At 39.2% G+C, this 20,500-nt stretch overlaps 1 protein-coding gene across 23 annotated transcripts in view; it reads left to right on the top strand.

The window, feature by feature from the left end:
* The window catches only part of RYR2 (ryanodine receptor 2), a 781,807-nt gene that overhangs the window by 416,435 nt on the left and 344,872 nt on the right, over window positions 1–20,500 (top strand). For all 23 annotated transcript variants that reach the window (XM_035280524.3, XM_035280523.3, XM_054248004.2 and 20 more), the window contains one exon: window positions 2,916–3,011. In XM_035280524.3, coding sequence (XP_035136415.2) covers window positions 2,916–3,011 — 96 coding nt within the window. The remainder of the gene's footprint in view (window positions 1–2,915; window positions 3,012–20,500) is intronic.

Genomic DNA, 20,500 nt, shown 5'->3' with positions numbered 1-20,500 from the left:
ATAGTGTAAAGATGTATAAAATGGTTGTGTTTATAATTTTTTTTTTTTTTTTTGAGATAGGGTCTCACTCTGTCACCCAGGGTGGAGTGCAGTGGTGAGATCCTGGCTCACGGCAGTTTTGACCTTTGAGGCTTAAGCAGTCTTCCCTCCTTGACCTTCCAGGCTTAAGCAGCCTCCCAAGTAGCTGGGGCCACAGGCATGTACCATCATGCCTGGCAAATTTTAAAAATGTTTGGTACTGATTGGGTCATGCTATGTTGCCCCGTCTGGTCATAAACTCCTGGGCTCAAGTGATCCTCTCACCTTGGCTCTGAAGGTGCTGGGATTACAGGCATGAGCCACCATGCCTGCTTTAATGCCCTTTTCTTAATTTTGTCCTTTTGTTCTTTACTTTTTGATTAAAGTAGTAGTTGGTAGTTAGCTTATATTTTAAAAATAGTCCTTGAATGTATTCTTGATCATTCTTACTGTTATATAAATTACTTCTATTTCTAATGTATTAGTTTCTACTTTTATTGCTATTTATAGTTTTTCCATTTTACTGATGTTTATTTGATGTTCTTTTCCTCTGTTTCAAAAGGAGTATTTACCATTTTTCACCCAATTGCTTAAAAATTAAAGTGTTTAATTGATTTTGCCTTGAGTATACTTTTGGTCACTTACCATTGGTTGTGTTAGGTAGTATTCTAATTTTTGATATTTATTATTTTATAATATGATATTGATTCCCTTATTTACCCAAGAGTTATTAAGGAGAGAGTTTATATTTTTATATGCTTTGGTTTTTTTTGTTTGTTTCTGCTTTTCTTACTAAATTCTAACATAGTTCTGTCCAAGAACATGGTTTATACCAAGTCTGTTTGCAGTAAATTTAATGAAATTATCTTTGTGGCTTACTCTGTAATTCTCTTAAAGGTCCCATCGGTTATTAAAAGAGTTCATTCTTATACTATTAGTTTCTTTCAAGAGTCACTTATGTTTTATATATATATATCATCAATATAATTTTAGATAGCTAATATGACAATGATATATATGTTATATATGATATAGATATAATTTTAAATAATACAATAGATAGCTACTATATACAATTTTAGATAGCCATATATAATTACACATATAATATATATATATATATAATTAGTTTTACAAAATCAGAAATAAAGTGAAAAGCACGAGTTAAGTTTTAAACAAAAGAGACTCTAAAAATTCAAAAACTTTATCACGTTCTTTTTCCCAATTGCTGTTGTTCTAAATTGGGAACAGTTATTCTTAGAGGTTAAAATGAGAAGTTCTGCTTAGCCGTAGTGTCTCTCATTCCTCTGCTATATTCCACCCCTGTCTCTTGTCCCCTGTACTCTGCAGTGTGTGAGTAAATCTGGCCCTTAGGGAGGCTGCTGGACCCAGGGTCAGAGAGAGCCTGAGAAATTGAGTGATTAGCTCTTCATCTCCCTACCTTTGTCACGGAGGCTCTATACACATAAAAGCTCTGCTCCTGCAGATGTCGTGTTTCTGTGTGTTTCTTTTCTTACTCTCCGGTCAGGTAATAACTTTATTTCTTTATTTTTGGAAAGAGGAAATGTGAAGGACGTCTTTAATTGTACACTGTCACTGTAGGGCCTTGTCCCTCCTTTTCTTAACAAGGAGGTTAACAGTCAGTAGCCTCAAGCTTCAGCTACTAGATTTTCTTTTTTATTTTTTTGAGACAGAATCTCCCATTGTTGCCCAGGCTGGAGTGCAGTGGCACAGTCTCAGCTCACTGCAACTTCCACCTCCCAAATTCAAGCTATTCTCCTGCCTCAGCCTCCCAATTAGCTGGGATCACAGGCGCCTGCCACCATGCCCAGCTAATTTTTTATAATTTTAGTAGAGACAGGGTTTCACTATGTCAGCCAGGCTGGTCTCAAACTCCTGATCTGCCTGCCTTAGCCTCCCAAAGTGCTGGAATTACAAGGGTGAGCCACCATGCCCGGCCTGCCAGATTTTCAATAATGATTATTCTTACAGAGATATCTTTCTCTCTTTAAATATCATATTGTCTAAAAATCTTGCTATCCCTTTGGAAGCAATTATACTGTTTCTCAGTAAACTTAGGGGTATAAAGGTAGAAAAATATTTATCAGACTTGTTTTGAAATAATTTAATGTTTTTGATAAAAATTTAAAATTGAGTGTATAAACTAGGCTGAAATTGATCAGAAAAGTCACATAGGAATTTTATTTAAGATGAGTTCTTCAATCAAAGAAGTATAGAAAACAATAGTCTAAGCCAAGTTAGAATTCATTTCTTTGCTGCAGATTTTCAGGTCTTTATTATGAATTGTGAATCTCCAGATCCAAAGAAACAATATAAGAAAATAAAAGTGTTTCAAAGTTAGTGACTACTGGTCTTCCCATCCATTATTTAGTGTGACATTTAGTTCTATTTCTCTATATACCTGTTAGAGTTATAATTACTATTTATGTCTCCTAGTATTTTGTAGTGCATTTTCAGGAAAACTGATTTGCTTTTAGCTTCTTCCTTATATAAGTAAGAAAATTGGGCTTGAGAGAGACAGAATAATTTAATCTCATGGCTAATTAAAAGCAATGGATATTAGAACCCAAGTGAGGGAACTCCCAGGAGACTGGTTTTTTCATTACCCTTCATTATTACCTCCCAATGTGAAATTTACTTTCTGAAATTACATTTCTTCTAATGAACAGTGGTTTTCTTCCGTCTCAATTAATAATCATTAATCTGTCTTTTAATATCTCAGTGTTGTATATGTATGTGTATATATGTTGCATAAGTTTTAGATGTAACATGAAGATACTTTGTTCTTGATACAATATTGTAGGGCCACTATTAGCCTACGTTAATTTTTGGGCCAAAAAATCACATAAAGGTGAACTCTATTTCTTTTTTTGCAGCGGCTCTAATTAGAGGAAATCGTAAAAACTGTGCTCAATTTTCTGGCTCCCTCGACTGGTTGATCAGCAGATTGGAAAGGCTGGAAGCTTCTTCTGGTATGTTTTCTAGTTTTCTCCATGTTGTGATAGATCACTGCTGTTTTTCTTTGCTTCATGTCCTTTAAGAAAAAAAAAAACTTTGAGTGGGGTGTGGTGGCATGTGCCTAGTCCCAGATACTCAGGAGACCGAGGTAGGAGGGTCACTGGAGGCCAGAGGTTTGAGGCTGTGGTACACTACGGTCACTGCACTCCAACATGGACAACATACTGAGACCCCAGCTCTAAAAAACAAAAACAAAAAACTCTAATGCTTGGTGTAATATAAGTCTTTTCCTTTTATATTAGGTTAAGTGTTTTTATTTATTGAAAAAAGCATTAGTATTTTCATTAGTCATTTCTGAATAGTCATCTAACAATATCATGTCCATTTATATTTTTAAAAGCCCATATATAAAAGCCCTGAAAAACACTAAAGAGCCAGAATTCTCATTCTGTTTCAGATTCTTGACTGCTAGTCTATTCTACAAATAAAAAGATCAGTTCGGAGTTCTTATTGTTTTCCCTGTATTCAAAAGATTATTTGGACAGATTGGGGAGAAAACTGGTTTTCTAAATTCTGTAGCATAATATTTTATTTAAAGGAAATTTAGTAAATACTAATAAATGATCTCTGTAATAGTAAAATATTTACAGGCAGTCAACCCGATACACACATCTCTAACAAGATGTTAGTTGTATTTTGGTATTGTGGAGACTTATCCGTATCAAATCAGTGATTTGAACTTGTTAAAACTCTCTAGTTCAAACGTAATTGTTAGAACTCTCTAGTGCCATAGATTGACTCAGTGACACCCAGATGAATCTACTGCTCCTCCATCTGTTTGCATAGTATTTTATTATTTGCCCTTCTTTATCGCTAATGCCTCTTATGTTACTTAGTTTTCCCCTGAGTTTCCTTCATTAGTAATGAACTTCTTGAAGGTAGGGGCATGGTTTCATTGATCTTTGTTTTCTCTGGATCTACCATACCATCTGGAACCCATAGGTGTTTAGTATTGTTGAATGAATGAATGGACGAATGTTTAAAATCCACCCAAAAAAAATACCATTGTCCAGACAAAATAATTCTGCAACTTTTGCATGATAAAGACACAATCAGGAATTGAATGAACAGAGAAGAGAAACGGCTGTGATCAGAGAGGGTAATTTTAAGTCCCAGAGCAAAATGTGTAGGGTTTAAGATAGTGGAGGAGAAACATTTGAGTCACAGCGAGTTCTTTGGCACTGCTTGATTGCTGGGTGGCAGAATAAGATAGAAATGGAGACTGTTATAATCAAAACACAAAAATAATTATGAGGGTGTTAACAGTATCAGAACATGAATGTAGCAACTGTGCATTAACTGCAGAATATATTAAGGAAAAAATACGTAACTACTAGGAGAAAAAAGTGATCAAAGAAAAGATAATGGAGCAAAGTCATTGTCGGGGATAAATTCCTGGGATTTGTTGTCTTGCACCAAGAAGATTAAGAACATACACACATGAGAAGAGAGTTTAGGAGCAGAGGTTTAATAGGCAAAAGAAAGAGAAAGGAGAACAGCTCTCTCTCTTGAGAGAGAGAGAGAGAGAGAGAGCGAGAGAGCGCATGCATGCATGCACGCACCCAAATGGGAAATCTGGCCTCTGCCAGAGTGTACCAGATTTTTTAGGCAGGCTTGAGAAAGTGGTGTCTGATTTGCATAGGGCCCAAAGATTGGTTGGACCAGGTATGACATTTACATAGGATGCCAGGAAGGCTGGCCACCCAGCCCCGCATCTTGTGCAAATGGCCTTACCACTTGGCTGGTGCCATGTTGCCTGCCCCTTACTGTACATGTGGCTGGCAAGGAGAAGGGAACATGGAGCCGCCATTTTGAACATGCCTAGTCCCAGGTGGCCTTTTCTCATTGGCACAACTGCTGGCATTCACCTGTGCTAGCTTCCAGCTTGTCTATGTCTGCAGCTTCATTTTGCAGGCCGCTCTTTAGGCAAGGAAATGATTTGGGGGCTGCTTTTCATTAAAAGGGCCCCTGTACCCTTACTGTCTGCCTAAATAATTTCTCCTTCATGCCTATAGACTACAAGAATGGATAAATGTTTAGGCCAGAGTGCCCAGAATCATTGGAAAGCTCCAGTAGACATTTAAAAAATGCTGGTCTCTTCTGCTGGACCCACTGGGATCTGCAAAGAGATACGTGCAGGGCAGATTCAGAGCAGAGTGTTAACACGGAATGAATCAACTGCACAGCAAGATGCTTAACTCAGAAACAAAGAGGGAAGGCACAGACAGAGCCAAGCATCCTTAAAGGTCAACCAGGTAGAGTCTAGGGGTTTTAGAGTCTTCAGTTTGGTCAGTTACAGGTACAGTTTCTTCAGATACAAATTATTTGTTGCTGCGTTTTCCATTCAAGCTGTTGATGGCAGGCATTCCTACTGAAATGGAAGCCCTGTGCTCAGAGATACTTAATGAAAGTCGGGGAAAGAGGACCCTTAGAGAATGTTTCATCTAACATTCTTACTTTAAAGGAAAGGAAATTGAGGCAAAGAACATTTACATGACTGATTAAAATTCCTAGAATTAATTATTGTTCCTGCCAGGGTTAAAAGTCCGCTCCCTAGCATCAGACTTGAAATATGTCCGTGATACTTTGTAGCTTCTGGTTTTTAGTATCTAAAATATATTTGCTAAACAATTTTTTCCATTGTAGTTATCATTTATGCTTTTAATGAACTGTTTTTTTCCCCAGAGGAAAAAGTGCGTTGCTTAGTTTTTAGAGGCAGTAACCATGATGATATACACATGTATATGTATATAACTTATTTCAATTGTGCTTGATTTTTACTAAGTGCATACATATACGTCATTTTATTTTCTCTCTGTAGTAACTGACGTTGCTGAATACATACTCTCCTCATCTTGTTAGTGCTCTAGCTGCAGATTGAAACTGAAAAATTCTTGAGTAGAAAAGGGATCTTAAGTAGGGTTACTGGGATCTAGACCCTTCTAGTCTTAACTGCCTTGGCAGGTCTCCAGTGCCTTGTTCGTTTTGGTTGACATCTGGCCTGAAAAACCTAGTTTACCATTGCCAGATACCGAAAAATGCCCAGAGTCGCCTTAAAAAACAGAATATTGGAAATGAAGTGATGAATCATAGGTGAACAGTTAAATTATATTACAACAATGTTTTCAACTATATTATAGATATTGCAAGGAATTGTTTAGATGTATATCCTGAAATTTATTTAGATTATATTTTAAGTTGAAATTTCACTTTTAGAATGTATGTGATGAGATACATTTTTGTAAAAAAAAAAAAAAGATAAAGGAAAGTAGTAAAAGAAGAAACGAGAAAAGGAAAGAGGGGCAAAACCCTGCATAATGTGTGTATATGTCTCCTCATGCATAGTCTGTAGAAATATATACACCAATATTTACTTTGGTGACAAAGGAGTTCAAATTAGAGGAAAGAAAGGGCAAAACACTAACAAGGTTCTCTAGGACGGGGAATTGCTTGTCAAAACCTGTGATAAATAGCAAATGGGAAATAATTAGACCCTAAGGATTGAGAACCATGTAGAAGAAGAAAGGGTCTAACGAACAGTGACACCAATTATTTTTTCTACCTTCCTTTTCCTTTTTTTTTTTTTTTAATTTGCTTTATCCATTATTCTTTACATTCTGTCACTAATTTAGTGGCAGGGACAATAATGTTATCTACCTGATAGGGATGTTAGGAGGACTGAATGATTAATATTTATAAAGTACATAAAAAAGTATTTGGCGGCCATGTGCAGTGGCTCACACCTGTAATCCCAGCACTTTGAGAGGCCAACATAGGCGAATCATCAGAAGTCAGGAGTTTGAGACCAGCCTGGCCAACATGGTAAATCCCCGTCTCTACTGAAAATACAAAAATTAGCCAGGCATGGTGGCGTGCACCTGTAATCCCAGGTACTTGGGAGGCTGAGGCACAAGAATCACTTGAATCTGGGAGGCAGAGGTTGCAGTGAGCCGAGATTACTCAATTTTACTCCAGCCTGGGCAACAGTGTGAGACTGCCTCTCAAAAAATATATATATTTTAAATTGGTGAACTATAACTGTATATATTTGTGGGATATGGTATAATGTTATGGTATATAATATAGGATGGTTAAATCAAGCTAATTAAATATCTGTAACCTCAGTTACTTGTCAGTTTTTGTGGTAAAAACACTAGTGACACCAGATACTATACTGAGTGTATCTGATCCATTTGTAAGTGTGACCATACTCTGAATTCCTTAGGGGAATGAAGGGTAAGTTACATATTTTCCCTGACTTCATGTGTGTCTAGTGATTGTGTTGCTGGACCAACATTAATTGAAAAGACAAAAAATTGGTATGAGTGAGTACAGTTGATGAAGTTGATGTATTTCAGAATCCTGGGTTTTTCTTCAGGGTGTTCTCAGTCCTTGAAATGCTACTGGGGGCAAGAGGTACCTGACTGAAAACAGCTAGTCAGGAGGCCACGGAGTTTTTCTGAGTTTTACTTTTTGTGCAGTCTGTTCCCCGCACAGTTTTGGAGTGAGGAAAGTGGTTTCACTCCATCCTGGCCAACACGGTGAAACCCCCTCTCTACTAAAAATACAAAAATTAGCCAGCCATGGTGGCGCACACCTAAAGTCCCAGCTACTCAGGAGGCCGAGGCAGGAGAATCGCTTGAACCCAGGAGGCAGAGGTTGCAGTGAGCCAAGATTGCGTCATTGCACTCCAGCCTGGAGTCAGAACAAGACTTCATCTCAAAAATAAAAAAGAAAGTGGTCTCTCTTTGGCATTCCTAGCATTTCTTCCCCACTGTTTAAGTGCCAGTGAGTGAAGTCCCATCGGTTTAAGCCGAAGAAGGAGCTTTTGAGGCTGGTCACAGTGGCTCACGCCTGTAAGCCCAGCACTTTGGGAGGCCGAGGTGGGCGGATCACCTGAGGTCAGTAGTTTGAAACCAGCATGGCCAACATAGTGAAACCCTGTCTCTACTAAAATACAAAAAATTAACCAGGCATGGTGGCAGGTGCCTGTAATCATCAACTACACAGGATGCTGAGGCAGGAGTATTGCTTGAACCTGGGAGGTGGAGGTTGCAGTGAGCTAAGATCACACCAGTCTCAAAAGAAAAAAAAAAAAGGAGTCTTTGGGTGGGCTCCAGATACCAAAGCTTCATCCCCATGTACAGTGCAACTTGTGGTACCTGCAAATAAGATAGTTTAAAGATTCCAAGGTTGTCACAACTCTTTCTTGCAGAGTATAAGCTCATCATTGTTCAAAGATGAAAAATGTGTAAACTGTGGAATAATTTGTGCTATAATTTGGTGTAGCAGAACGTTTTCCTCCTTGATATTTACTTAAGTGTGAGCAATTGAGTTAGAAAGAGTAAGAACTCCCAGGATATTTATGGTTTGAGATCTGCTGTTAGTGATGCAGAAATCATAGCTAACTGATTTGAGTGGTATCAACAATTCAGGCAACTCTAGTGATTTTCTCCAGGGTTGGTTGGAGGTGGGATACCAGCAACCTGAGCTCATTCACTACTTTTTTCTGATTCTATTTCTCCCTGTGCATCACCCTTTAGGGTGGCAGCCCACAGAAATCTTGGTTAGCCAGAGGAATAAAAGAGGAAGTCTCGTCTCGGGAAACCCACCAAATCCACTAAGAACTTACTTGAGAAAGACCTTATTGGAAAACAAAATCACAACCAGTGATACACACATTCCACCTGGCCTGTGCCTAGTCTCCTATAGGAACTGAGCCTAAGCTTCGTTGTCAGGAACAGAACGGAAGTTTTGGCTTTTAGGCACCGTTACGGACAGGTGGCTATTTATCACTGTTGTCTGGTCTCATTGCATCTTGCTCATGCCTGGGACTGAGTTCATAGATGCTTCTCTGCATTGTGAATAACTTAGTCCTTTCTTCTCAAGCCAACTAGCCCCTTAATGGCCCTTTTAGTACCTGAGCTTTTAAAGTAAGAGCATATTGATGGAAATCATTCACCACCTATCCAAACCTTCCATCAGCAGTATCAAGGGAGGGGCGCCACGGTCCAGGCAGTGCCCTCAGGGTCAGTGTGTATAGTGAAAGTAGTCTTGGTGGATATTAGCTGAGCTGCTTAAGCAGCCATGCAATGTGCCTGCTCTGGAGAGGGGTGACCAGGGTGAGGTCTCAGAGGGTAGTCAGCCCAGCAGGATACAATGTCCTAATTGTGGGCAATGGGGCCTGTCCCAAAGTTTCCTGTTATTTCATTATCTAAAACTGGGTTCATCCCTACCAAGACTGAGTCATCAGAAATGGCAGCTCATTTAAAAATCATTCTCCTATTTTTTTTTTTTTTTTTTTGAGGCTGAGTCTCGCTCTGTCACCAGGCTGGAGTGCAATGGTGATATCTTGGCTCATTGCAACTTCTGCCTCCAGGGTTCAAGTGATTCTCCTGCCTCAGCCTCCCCAGTAGCTGGGTCTATAGGTACGTGCCACCATGCCTAGCTAATTTTTGCATTTTTAGTAGAGACTGGGTTTCTACCATGTTGGCCAGGATGGTCTTGATCTCTTGACTTCGTGATCCACCTGCCTCGGCCTCCCAAAGTGCTGGGATTACAGGCGTGACCCACTGCGCCCAGCCTTATTTTCCTATTTCTACCTTCTTTGTTGCTATGTTTAGGAGAAGCGGAGCTCATGGGTTGCAGGTATGGATTTTGGAGTTGGCCTGGCTTATTTCCAATCCCAGCTCCACCCTGTATCCAATAGCTGCACGACCTTAAACAAGTCACTTAGCTCTTATCCCATTTTTTAACCTGTAAATGGGAAAAATATCTAACTCAAAGTGCTCTTAGTGGCACTACAAATGTGCTTATTAAGTTCAATGAATAAAAATACCACAATACACACCTAGCAACTTTTGTTTTTTGGATTTAGTAGTTGCTGGTAGCTACAAGATTAATTTGATTTTATTAAAAGCATGGTTTTCCCATGTTAACACTGCTAGGGTATGACATGGAGAATTACAGATGAAAAAGCATCATAGCAAAGGCGGATACGAGTTTTACTCTGTTTTAGATACTGTTCTAGTCTCTTTAAATATATCAGCTTAATCTACACCATAACTTTATGAAGTGAGTAATATTAGTATTCCCATTTCACAGCCAGGAAACTGAGACATGGTGAGGTCGCCTTTCCAAGGCCACAGAGCATGTAAATCACCGAGGCAGGCCTTAAGCACCACCTTCTCCCTGCCTGCCCCCTGCCCTGCCCGCCATCTGCCTGTGTATTTCATACTCTTTCCCTTCATAATAGATACGTCTCAGTTGGGGGCCAGTGGGGTGGATGATGGTGGAAGGTGTGTGCACTGTATGTTGTTATAATGTGGTGAAGGAATAGAGTAACCCTCTCACGTAAACAGGCAAGTTCAATTGTCGCAGATTTGTAGAATTTCAGAGTGAAAGTGAAAGTGGTTTCTGGAGGCTTCCTAACCCACCTAGCGTCCCTTGCGGCCTTGCTACCCCTCTCTTCAGTGACGTTGGATAATGCAGGTTTAGTGGTGAAGGACTCAAAAATACTACTCTTCATTAGATCACGAAGCGTTTTGGTCTTCTGGTAGCACTTTCTCATATTCTCAGGTCTGAAGCGATTTACTCCGTTTTCTAAAAATATACCCACTTTTAAATGCGTTGTTAAGTTGTTGTATTTCACATGTACGTACTGATGTATCTCAGAACTATGCCATTCTGCACGCAGCGCCCTATCTAAAATTGTGCTTTTTGCCAATGTACGCACAACCTTTCTCTTCCCCGTTACTTCACACTTGCTAATTCAACAACTAGCCTATTCTGTGCATTTTCATTTGTTTTCTTTACGATCATTGGCACTGATACTGTTGGTTTGTCTTTATAATTCAGGAGAACTTTAAAAATTGATCTAACAATGAAGCTGTTGCTATGCTGAGTTTACATTTTTGCCCAAAATGATAGCTCTCAATAAATATTTGCAGTTTTGAGGTACACGTCTTTTTGAAGAACTGATTGAACTGTATTTATCTTGCTCCAGGGATTCACCTTAAAAAATGCTCAGATGGGCTGAGCGCGGTGGCTCAAGCCTGTAATCCCAGCACTTTAGGAGGCCGAGGCGGGTGGATCACGAGGTCAAGTGATCGAGACCATCCTGGTCAACATGGTGAAAACCCGTCTCTATTAAAAATACAAAAAATTAGCTGGGCACGGTGGCGCGTGACTGTAATCCCAACTACTCAGGAGGCTGAGGCAGGAGAATTGCCTGAACCCAGGAGGCGGAGGTTGCGGTGAGCCGAGATCGCGCCATTGCACTCCAGCCTGGGCAACAAGAGCGAAACTCCGTCTCAAAAAAAAAAAAAAAAATGCTCAGATGTGTATGTTTTGTAAACATTTGAGTAAAGACTGTAGAGCAAACAATGACATCTGCCAGCATTTCTGTGGGTACTGACTTTTCACAGGGAGACACAGTCATTAGATTTTTGAACATTGTAATGACTGCATAGTTTTTAATTGAGCCGCCAAGGAAATCTCAAGTGAATTTAGGCTTCTGTGCTGTGTCGTATGCATTACTTCACTGGATTTCCACAATTATTCTATAAAGGTCTATTATAATTTCCATTTACAAATGAAGAATCTGAGGCTAAGCAGCTCAGATGTCACTCAAGGTGAAAGGAAACTAATGGGCCAAGGAATGAACTTCTGTGGTCTGTAAGCTCTATGAGGCCAGTTTTGCTCAAAACCCAGATCTAACACAGTGATTGGGCCATTTGTTATACTCAGTGATGAAGGAATGAAAGAGACCTCCAGAAAACCAGAACCATGAGTGTCAATAGCAAGACAGTCATATCCGGCTGGGTACGGTGGTTCATGCCTGAAATCCCAGCACTTTGAGAGGCTTAGGTGGGCAGATCACTTGAGGTCAGGAGTTCAAGATCAGCCTGGCCATCGTGGTGAAACCTTGTCTCCACTAAAAATACAAAAATTAGCTGGCGGTGGTGGCATGCACGTGTTGTCCCAGTTACCTGGGAGGCTGAGGCAGGAGGATGGCTTAAGCCCAGAAGGCAGAGGTTGTAGTGAACCAAGATCACTCCACTGCACTCCAGCCTGGGTGATGGCAGTGAAACCTTGTCTCAAAAAACAAAACAAAACAAAACAAAACAAAAAGAATGAGTGAATGAAAGAAAGAAAAGAATATCTTAAAGTATTAGTGATTTCCAGTCTGGCATTCCACATTCTCTTAGGTTTTGAGATGTGGCAATTTATATAAATAAATACTTGTATAGAATAAAATTTCTAATACCGTTATTTCATTGTATAATGAACTGCTTTTCGCTGATACTCTCTTTTAACTGGACATTAACTTCTATAGTTTGTCTACTTTTTATAAATCATGATTCCTCAAACTGCAGACAGCAAACCATCGGAGGCCTAATTAAGGCTGCATAGTACGTTATAATTACAGTGCTCATTTTATGTTTTATTTCAGCTAATTTATTTCAGGAAACTCGACTTAGATTCATCTTTTCTTCTAATAAAATACCCTTGCTCCATCATTTTTGTTTGTGCTTTGCAAATGCATCCATGACATTCCCTCATTCTGTATATGAATAACGATGTGATCCACCTTTTATCTTCACTGATTTCCATTTTTACTAATTTTTCTCTCCTTTCCCTAATGTTGCTAAGCCGTGTTATATTTTAGTTTTAACCTCTGTCACTTTTTTCTCCTTTTTGGAGCTTTATGAGTGCTCATTTTACTCATTAGCCTCAAAACCAGCATAAAAATATGAAGCATATGCAATTATGTATTTTCGTAATTGGGCTTGAGACCACATTGCTTGGGATTGTTATTTTTAAGCCTTTATATATATATCAATGTTCATATCAATTTATTTTTCCTCCTCTATTTGTGCGAGATACAGAAGCTCTATTTAGAGGAACGTATTTATTTCAAGAGTTAACAGGAAGCAAAATGTACACTGCTTCTTTTTCTTTTCTTTCTGATTATTTGTAAAGAAAAAAAGTCAAAAAATAATTTAGCAGTTTATCTTATATTGAAACTCAAATGATTTATTGACTTCAAATGTATACTCATTTTAAACAAACAGAAACATTTTTCTCTGGCTCAGTCGTGCTTCAGTTTGTGATACACAAAATTCACTGCAAATATTTAAAAGATGTGTTGTAATTATGCTGTCTATTGGTTCAGTATTCAACTCTTTCTATTTGTTTTGGGTAGACCCAGCTCTTCTTAGTAGAAAGAGAAAACTAAGCTTCCAGTTAGCTCAAACTAGGAGTTTCTGTAGTTCCTACTGTCTCATTTTCCCTCGTGGTTGGGCTTACTCCTGAAAATAAGACAACCTAGACGCAGTGCATACGTTATCACTCATGGGCAGTTTACAACAGATTTGTGCCTTTACAGAACTCTCTGAAGTGCACAGGCCCAGACACAAATTACTGCTTTTACACGTAACTGAGATTCTTTCCCTGACAGCCTCACCATTGCTATGTAGAAAAAAAACCAAAAAACTCTCCCAGACTCCTTGGATCTTTGGCCAACATGGAGCTAGCTAGGCCGTGTCTTCTGCTCCTGCAATTGCTGCTGCTTCATTTGCATGTGTTTCTTTCTTCATGTTGTTAGTACCGTAAGAAGACACTCCTGTTAACCAGGGGTGCTTTTACGTCCTGTTTTAGCATTTCTTAAACACTAAGTCTACTTAGTTGAACTTTCCCTATTTTTTTTTTCATTTATGTGAATACATAGTAGGTGTGTATGTTTATGGGACACATATTTTGATACAGGCGTACAATGTGAAATAAGCACATCATGGAGAATGGGGTATCCATTCCCTCAAGCATTTATCCTTGGAGTTACAAGCAATCCAGTTATACTCTTGAAAGAGTTAATCGTATACTTAAAAGGCACAGTTATTATTGGCTATAGTCGCACTGTTGAGCTATCAAGTAGTAGGTTATACTCATTCTTTCTATTTTTTTGTACCTACCTATCAGCTGTCTCTAGCTCCTAGAGCCCGCCACTACCCTTCCCAGCCTCTGGTAACTATCCTTCTACTCCCTATGTCCATAAATTCAAATGTTTTGATTTTTAGATCTCACAAATAAGTGAGGACATGTGACGATTGTCTTTCTGTGCCTGGCTTATTTCCCTTAACATAATCATCTCCAGTTCATCCGTGTTGTTGCAGATGACTGGATCACATTCTTTTTTTATGACTGACTAGTACTCCATTGCGTATATGTACTGATTTGCTTTATCCATTCATCTGAAGATGGACATTTAGGTTGCTTCCGAATCATTTCTATGAACCGTACTGCAACAAACATGGATTGCAACAAACGTGGAATGCAGATATCCCTTCGATATACTGATTTCTTTCTTTTGGGTGCATACTCAGCAGTGGGATTGCTGGATCACATAGTAGCTCAATCTTTAGTTTTCTGAGGGACCTCCAGAATGTTCTCCATGATGGCTGCACTAATTTGCATTGCCACCAGCAGTGCAGGAGGGTTCCCTTTTCTCCGTATCCTTGCCAGCATCTGTTACTCCCTGTCTTTTGGTTATAAGCCATTTTAACTGGGGTGGGATGCTATTTCATTGCCATTTTGATTTGCACTTCTCTGATGACCCTTCACTGCGTTTTTGACTCAACTCTCCTGTAATCTCAAGAATGCAGAACTTTCTGTGGTTCTGTCCACTCTCTCTCCTTGTTTCTTTGAGTCTTGCTGTCTCTCTCGCCGAGATCTAACAGGCTGGTTTAATTTCTCCTGATTTACTAATTTTCCTTATTTTATTTTAATAACTAACTTTGATTCCATGTCTTCATGCTGATTCATAGATAGCTCCCTGAATTCTCCTCTGATCAGTGTTGTCCATTCGGCATTTCTCTCTCTCTCTAAAGACTATAATCACTGCTTAACAAAGGAGCATATTGGTAATTCTTCCCTGTTGATCTTTGTTTCATTTGCCTTATTTTATTTCGACCATAAAATAATAGCAATACTTACACAGCATGGGTTTGATCTAAGCTCTGTTCTAAATGCCTTATGTGTATTGCCATGCATAACAATTTCCCCTCCCCTGGGCCCCATTATTATGTCCATAAATGTGGACACTGGAGCACAGAGATGTTAAATAATTTGCTAAAAACCTGCCAGGACTCAACCCTGGGCACGTCGGCTTAAGTGCATGCTTATCACCAGTATAGGATACAATAGAATAATAATGATACCTCTTATTATGATATTTCCCATTAAGTTTGTAAATACCAAGGCTACCAATCAGTTACTCTTTCTGACGGATGATGGTCTGTCACATACCTAAGTTCTTTGCGTTCAGGAATGCAAATGTCACTCGTGTTCTGTGTGATTCCCTGTTCTTTCTCAGTCATTTCTCAGTTTACTTCCCCATCTTTTCACTTGTTATGTCACTTTATCTAATGACTCAGAACGAAAAGACAAATTTTCCTACTTTCACTGACCCATCAGTGAAATCTGAAGATAAGATTCTGACCAAAAAAGCTCTAAAGGGTTTCAACTCCCAGGTAGGAGGGAGAAATCCCCAAACAATAACCTGTGGTTGAATAATTTGTAATTCAGCAGGTCTCAGATTGTGACTTCTTTCGTTGATATGCTGTGGGTACCGCCAAACTATTTCACTTGCACCCTGTGTCAGTGTTTCCTTTACATGAGGCAGTTTAACTCCTACTAATTAGCACTCAGCCTGGAGTCTTCCTGTATGCTTCCCTCTAGCTTAGACGAAAGGGTTTCCACACGCAATTTTCAGGTGAGTCCATGTGTTCCTTCTGGAATAATCTTTTGTTTGGTATTATTACTCCCACTTGAAATACAAGTGGAAGAGAGACTTTCCTTCTCCCAGAGCGGAATCACACTCCTGTATCCCTCATGCGTGGAGAACTAGGTTCCATCTAAACCCACATCCATCTTGGTGTTCTGGGGTGATTTTGACTTTGTTTTCTTTTTGCAAAACAATTGGAACCACAGGTGAGGAAACAGTACCCTGCGGGGCAGGGGTTGCTGGGGCGGGGCGGGGGGGGGGTGGTGCTGGCACTGTGGTTTCTGAGTCGGTGGTTTTCCTGGGCTTTTGGCCGTGATCATGGCCACCAGTGTCATGGCTTCCTTTGTCCCCACATTGGCCTCCTGTGCCTGAGTGGCTACCAGTCTAATACCACTCACTTCTCCCAAATGTAAGCTTATGCCGACTTACCGTGGGGCAGAATCCCCAGGCTAGATGATTCTTGGTTAAGTCGAACTCCATAGAGCACTCCTGCCTTGTGGCTTGTTTCTAGTTCTCTGCGGATTCTCAACTGATTTTGTTCAACCTCAGACAGCCTGAGCTGTGACCTGTGAATAGACAACAGCAAAGTTAACTTTGATCTCTGATGAAGCTCCTACCGATCTGTAAGTCAGGTAACAAAAATCTAAGTCTATTAGTAAAAAAGCAAACAGGACCACTGTTTTTTTGGGTCCAGAAACATGATAAGGAATATTCTCTACCCATGATAGCGGTTGGCCACTGCTCCCAACGCTGTTAAGTTATTCCTAGACATTTAGTTACATCTGTGGAGATTTTCCTTTCTCATGAGAACATAATTCACAGTTACAATCATAAAAGTTTTAAGGCAAATGGCTAAATACTTGCAAGTATTAAACATGCAGTGCCTGCAGCCTAATTTTGTGTTCTATGCACAAACACGCAGAAATTTGCCTAATTCACCAAGTAAAATTTTTCCTCAATCAAATTAAAACACAGATAAGGAAATCCTAGCACTAAGAAATATAAATTCTCTATGTTAAGTCTTCTGTCTTTTCTACCTTTAAAATAACAAATCAAAGGTTTTAAATGAAAATCTCCAAAAAGAAAGGTCAGTTATTCTATTGACACTTAACAATAATGAATTTTGTTTTGAGTAAATAAACAAATGGCAGATTTATTTTGTGTAAACAGAATGTGAGAACCAACAGTCGATTTATGTTCATTCACTTACTCATTTGGCAAACATGAGATGGCATTCCCTGGGTCAGAGTGAGCTGGGTGACAGGGAGGCAAAATTAAACCAATATCTGCTCTCAAGGGCTCATTCTGTAATGGGGGATTGAAATAAGAATTTTGAAAATGTTAATACAAGCTAGGCATGGTGGCAGGAGCCTGTAATCCCAGCTACTTGGGACACTGAGGCAGGACAATTGCTTGAACCTGGGAGGCGGAGATCACAGTGAACTGAGATCGCGCCACTGCGCTCCAGCCTGGTTAACAGTGCAAGGCTCCGTCTCAAAAAAAAAAAAAAAAAAAAAAAGTTAATATAATGTGCTTGATACTATAAAAAAAAAAAGGAATAATTAATTCATCTCAGGGCATTAGTAAAAGCTTACCTAATTAGGTAACTTTGAACCTTTGTGAGATAATTGAGATTTGCAGTCTTGGAAGGTGGGAGTACATTTAGATCTGAGAATAACATGGGGGAAGGATTGAAGGTGAGCAAGTTCTTGTAAGTTTTAAGAGGGCCTTGCCTGTCTGGTTCACTGCTGATCCCATTCCTTGGAACAGTGCCTGGTAGTGCTTATTTATGATTAATATGTAGGTATATATATTCATTGTTCTTTGTGGGAGGAAGTGGCAGGAATTGAGGCTGCAAAGGAAGGTTGCTCTATCTGGTGTAGGACTGATATACTTTGCTAAGGAGAATGGACTTTGACCTTGGAAGGTCTGGGAAGCCATTGAAGATTTTAAGCAAGGGAGTGACATGGATTAAATGTGTGTTTCAGAATAACCGCCTGCAATCTAGAGGATGGGTTGGGGAGGGAGGAGAAACTGGAGGAGAGGAGATAGTAAGAGGCTATTCAGTGAAAGGACAGGATGAGTTTAGGAGATAAATTTGGATACAGCATTATTGAATTTTAACAATTATGTTTAAGAAAATGAGAAAGTGAAAGAGGATTAAAAATGACTTCAGGTTTTTAGCTTGAATATTTGGATGGATGATGGATGAGAGAAGCAATTTTACATGTATATGTACAGAGAAAGGTGTTATGTTCAGCTTTTGGAAAAGTTAGTAGGGGGTACTTAGAGACATTCTGATTGAAATGTCCAGAAGACGATTAGGAAATGATATTTGAAATCAATCTGGAGTAGTCAACCTAAGTTCTTATTACTTGTCACTGCTAATCAAATCATGCGTATAAAATGGCCAGTGTGCCCTGAGACCAACCCTAGTTCATTGCTGTATAATACTTAGTCCTGATAGAAACACTCAGTACTGTAATTTGTGTGTTCTCTGTGTGACAAATGTTAGGTTTTGTTTATGCTTATTCCATTCCATGGAATGAAAATAAATTTATGTAACTTGGATGAAGTATAAGACTTAAAAAGTCTTATTCTATATATTAAAAATTGACTATAGCTCTATCCTATAGAGAGGAAAGGCAGGGAATGTTACTGGCCATTTGCTGTCAGGTTTACACTGAGTTGGATGAATTGAATATTCAGTTTATTGGCTGAAATAAAATGTAAATAGACATTACTTCCTATTGTTTTATGATTCTTCTAAAATATGTTTCTTACTATAAAAGTTAGGCATGCTCATTTCCCAGAATTTATGAAATACTGGGAGAGAAATATACAAATCCAGAAATAAGTAAGACTAACCTTTTCAGGGAATAACTTCTGGTGTTTTTTGAAATGTGTATTTTATACAAATGAATATATTTTACATAGTTGCAATTAGAAGGTATATGTTATTTCGCATCTACTCTTAAAAAGTTACAGGTTCACTCAAATCATTTCTATACATTTATTAAAACTTATAAAATGCAATTGCTTTTCCTTACTAGTTATTGTAATTGGTTGGGATTTTTAAAAGTAATTTGTAGGCCGGGCGCGGTGGCTCACGCCCATAATCCCAGCACTTTGGGAGGCCGAGGCTGGTGGATCACGAGGTCAAGAGATCGATACCATCCTGATCAACATGGTGAAACCCCGTCTCTACTAAAAATACAAAAAATTAGCTGGGCATGGTGGTGAGGCGGGAGACCCAGGCATTTGGCATTCCCTTTCTCTCTGTCATTCACTGTGCATCTCAATAGAAGAAAGAGTAGGCCAGCTGGCCTCTCCTTGCTCCCCTAGGAGCCTTGGGGAAACTCTCCAGAAGGCACTATTTTTACTTAAAACAAGATCAACCCAGAAACCTTTTCACATGTGAGTCCTAAAACTGTAAACCGGAACCGTTTCATATGTGATTCCTGAAACTGTAAACTAAAACCTTTTCACATGTGAGTCCTAAGACTATGAAACTAAGATTCTTCCACGTGTAACATCTAAAGTATAAGCCTATATAAAGGCTGAACCTTCCTTGGTTAGATGAGCTTGGCTGTTAGGCACCTATGCCACCTTGCTCCCAGCTGAAATGAATTCCTTCCTCCTGTATTTGGTGTCCGGTGTCCCAGAGATCCTTTCCCGCAGCCGCTCCTGCTACAGTGGCACATGCCTGTAATCCCAGCTACTCAGGAGGCTGAGGCAGGAGAATTGCCTGAACCCAGGAGGCGGAGGTTGCGGTGAGCTGAGATCACACCATTGCACTCCAGGCTGGGTAACTCCGAATTTACCCAGAGCGAAACTCGGTCTCAAAAAAAAAAAAGTAATTTGTAGCATATTTATAATTCTTTCATTTCATAATACTGTTATGATCTGCCAAGCTTTTAAATTTGAGAATCTAACAATAAGCTTCATGACCATAGCTATTTCTTGGTCTTACTGAATGTATTTAGCATTTAGTGGTCAAATGATTATAACTATTGCTATTGTAATTTTCATTAAGCACTGTTTCTCCGCATCGTTTTTCACCCAAGTGTTCAAAGCATATATCAGCATAATTTAAATATACACATGATATTGTATAGCCATTCCTTTTTTTAATTTAAAAATGGGCTCTTCGGGGTCTCCCATTTGTTTTAAGAAATTTTTATTATACAAAAGCACATTTGCTGTTTATTTCAATAAAAATGAAAATCAAATTTATTTTAGGCTGGGTGCTGTGGCTTGCTACTATAATCTCAACACTTTGGGAGGCCAGTGGGAGGATTGCATGAGCCCAGGAGTTCAAGACCAGTGTGGGCAACGTAGTGAGACTACCCTCCATCTCTACAACAACAAAAAAAAAAAAAAAAGGAAAGAAAGCTCAGCATGGTGGCACATACCTATAGTCCTGGCTACTCAGGAGGCTAAGGTGGGATGATCGGGGCCGTAGTGAACTCTGATCATGCCACTGCACTTCAGCAACTTAGTGAGAGTCTGTCTCAAACAAAACAAAACAAAAATTATTCCAATAAACCAGGGTTCTTCTCAAGGTGCTGGTCATCTAATATGCATGTATATTTCAGTCTATTCCAATAAAATTGAAAATAAAACGTGTTTTCTCTGACATTTTGTTGTCAGAATTAG

Source organism: Callithrix jacchus, chromosome 19 (assembly GCF_049354715.1).
Source record: "Callithrix jacchus isolate 240 chromosome 19, calJac240_pri, whole genome shotgun sequence".
NCBI lineage: Eukaryota > Metazoa > Chordata > Mammalia > Primates > Cebidae > Callithrix > Callithrix jacchus.
Note: the sequence above shows the minus strand (reverse complement) of the source record. Positions and strands in the feature narration are given on the sequence as shown.